Below are 2197 nucleotides of genomic sequence, written 5' to 3'. Positions count from 1 at the left end.
TTCTTTGCATATTTTATTTTTCTTATCATGATTTTTTTTTTTCAACTCACACATTTCATATTTTACATCTTTGCAATAAAACATGAATACAATAGTTTTTAGGGTTTCATAGATCCAAAAATATTTAACCTTTTTTTGGATACATAAGTTGAACCTGTCGATAGAGTATGTGCATGTGCGCATTTGATCAAGATGGCTTCACACATACAGTACATCTCACATTTCATCCCCTGTTCTCCCTCTTTCCCACCTCTATCAGCTACAGAATCATGATATTGCTTACAACTGTGAGGTTGTAAAACCTAATAATCACACATGAGCTCAACGCTTTAAATACAAACATCAATGCACAAATAATCCCGAAGGGGAAATGGACCTAAACGAAATGGCAGCCGATCAGAAAGAACCAAGCTAATAAATAATGATATGTGATTGGTGCAAAGTGCAAATACAAAACAAACTTTTACATTGATTTGATTCTCTTTTTTTAAATAAACAACAAATGTGGGTAAGTGAAGCTTTCCTTTGCGCTTTCAGTCTTATTCAGCTGATTAAGTCTCCCATCAAGCCTGAACCAAGACTATATGTACATATTTGACAAAACAATCACCAAATATACAAAGGAAATCAAGTCAGTTTTGTGGTTGTCATCCTTGGTGGCACTGGCAAGATCTCTTTATCATTACCATCTCCGGCAAAACAATCACCATCCTGCCGTTATTATCATCAGTCTTGTCAACATTATAATAATAATTATTACACAGTATTTTACATACAGCAAGTCATTAATAAATTAAAGGTGATAAGCGCAGTTTGTGTAGTGAAAGAACATGTGTAGACTCTGAAGGAAGCAGAGCCTTATTTACATAAGAATTTAACCCTGCTGCGGGTAAAAGAAAAAAAAAAGGAAATTAACATTATAAAATAAAACCAGATAAAATCAGATAAGATGAAAATCTAATGAAATCATAACCCAAGGCAATTTTTCAAGGGTAAATTTTAAGATCAAGCCAATAGCACCGGTGTTTGAACAGTGGGGGGCTGGATCAATTCTGACCTTTTCTAATCAGTTTAGACACATTGAAGGAGTCCTAATTTATAGTCCACCCAAATCATTCCCAGACTGAACTCCCCTCAAAGGAAAAGTAAAGAACAAAATTGATAAAGAAGAAATAATATAAGTGAAAACAAAACTTCGGTTCTTTGTCTGTGAAGCATTAAGCGTACCAGGAATGGTAACTGCACCAGTCCTGTGAGTGGTACGGGTAGGATCGACCTCTACAAGGTCTGCTTGACTTGCTCTTCTCCCCCGTTCTGCAGTCTGTCTATTTTATGAGCAGGTTTTGGTGTGTATCTTCGGGGTATTATGGGTCTGTGGTAACACACGTGTGTGTACGTACACGTATGCACAGAGGAAGTTATTTCCACCAGCGCTGCTGCATCCACAACTCAAGTAAACTTCACAAAGGAATAGAGTCTAAGGTCCAGTACTTGTTTTGTCCCTCGTCTCTGTACCTTTAGTTTCCCCGCGTTGCAGATACACAGCAGAATGCATCACCTCCTCTCCCTCTTGTTCTTCTCTCCTCTTTCCGTTCTCCTCTCGATCATGCTGTCCACCTCAGTACCTGTTCTGGTGTTCGTAGTGCCAGCGGTTGAAGTCTATGTTGAACGCCACAATGCTGCCAGACGCCATACCAGTGATCAGAGTCCTGAGGGCAGAGCACACAGAATGTCACATCTGTAAACCAAATTATGCAAATAAAATACATAATTTATAACATAATAAAATAAAAGGGTTGCAGTGCATCAATCAGTCCCTGGGCCCTTGGCCTCATCTGAGGTGTGATTCAAATAACTGCCCCATTACTGATCATTCAGTAATCTCTGCTGCCCCCTTTGAGGTGACCCAGTTTTCCCAACAACAGTAGTCCTGTCTGCATCTTCTTCTGTCTGTCAGAGTGGCACCCTATCTGTTTTACCTCTGGTCATGTGAGAGATCCATGGCACGGATCCCTGCGTCACAGCCTGGATAGATGTAAAGCTGTTTGAAGTCGCACGCCTGCCACACTTCCACAACTCCGTTATCACCTCCTGTCACCAAGTTCTGTCCGTCGCTGCTCAACAGGATCGCCTGGAGAGAGAAAAAGAAGAGACAGAGAGTTTTCAAAGAGGCTCAAGGGCTTCAGTGTGTCAGGCT

At 40.2% G+C, this 2197-nt stretch overlaps 1 protein-coding gene across 26 annotated transcripts in view; it reads right to left on the bottom strand.

The window, feature by feature from the left end:
* Positions 1–8: 8 nt before the first annotated feature.
* Positions 9–2197, bottom strand: part of nbeaa (neurobeachin a) — a 96933-nt gene continuing 94744 nt past the window's right edge. For 25 of the 26 annotated variants that reach the window (XM_039776893.1, XM_039776891.1, XM_039776890.1 and 22 more), the window contains 2 exons: positions 1980–2131; positions 9–1709 (listed from right to left, as the gene is read on the bottom strand). In XM_039776893.1, coding sequence (XP_039632827.1) covers positions 1619–1709; positions 1980–2131 — 243 coding nt within the window. In that variant the 3' untranslated portion in view covers positions 9–1618. The remainder of the gene's footprint in view (positions 1710–1979; positions 2132–2197) is intronic. The other variant, XM_039776911.1, reaches the window with a different exon arrangement.

Source organism: Perca fluviatilis, chromosome 16, assembly GCF_010015445.1.
Source record: "Perca fluviatilis chromosome 16, GENO_Pfluv_1.0, whole genome shotgun sequence".
Classification (NCBI taxonomy): Eukaryota; Metazoa; Chordata; class Actinopteri; order Perciformes; family Percidae; genus Perca; species Perca fluviatilis.
The sequence above is the reverse complement of the archived record's forward strand: the minus strand, read 5'-3'. Positions and strand labels throughout refer to the sequence as shown.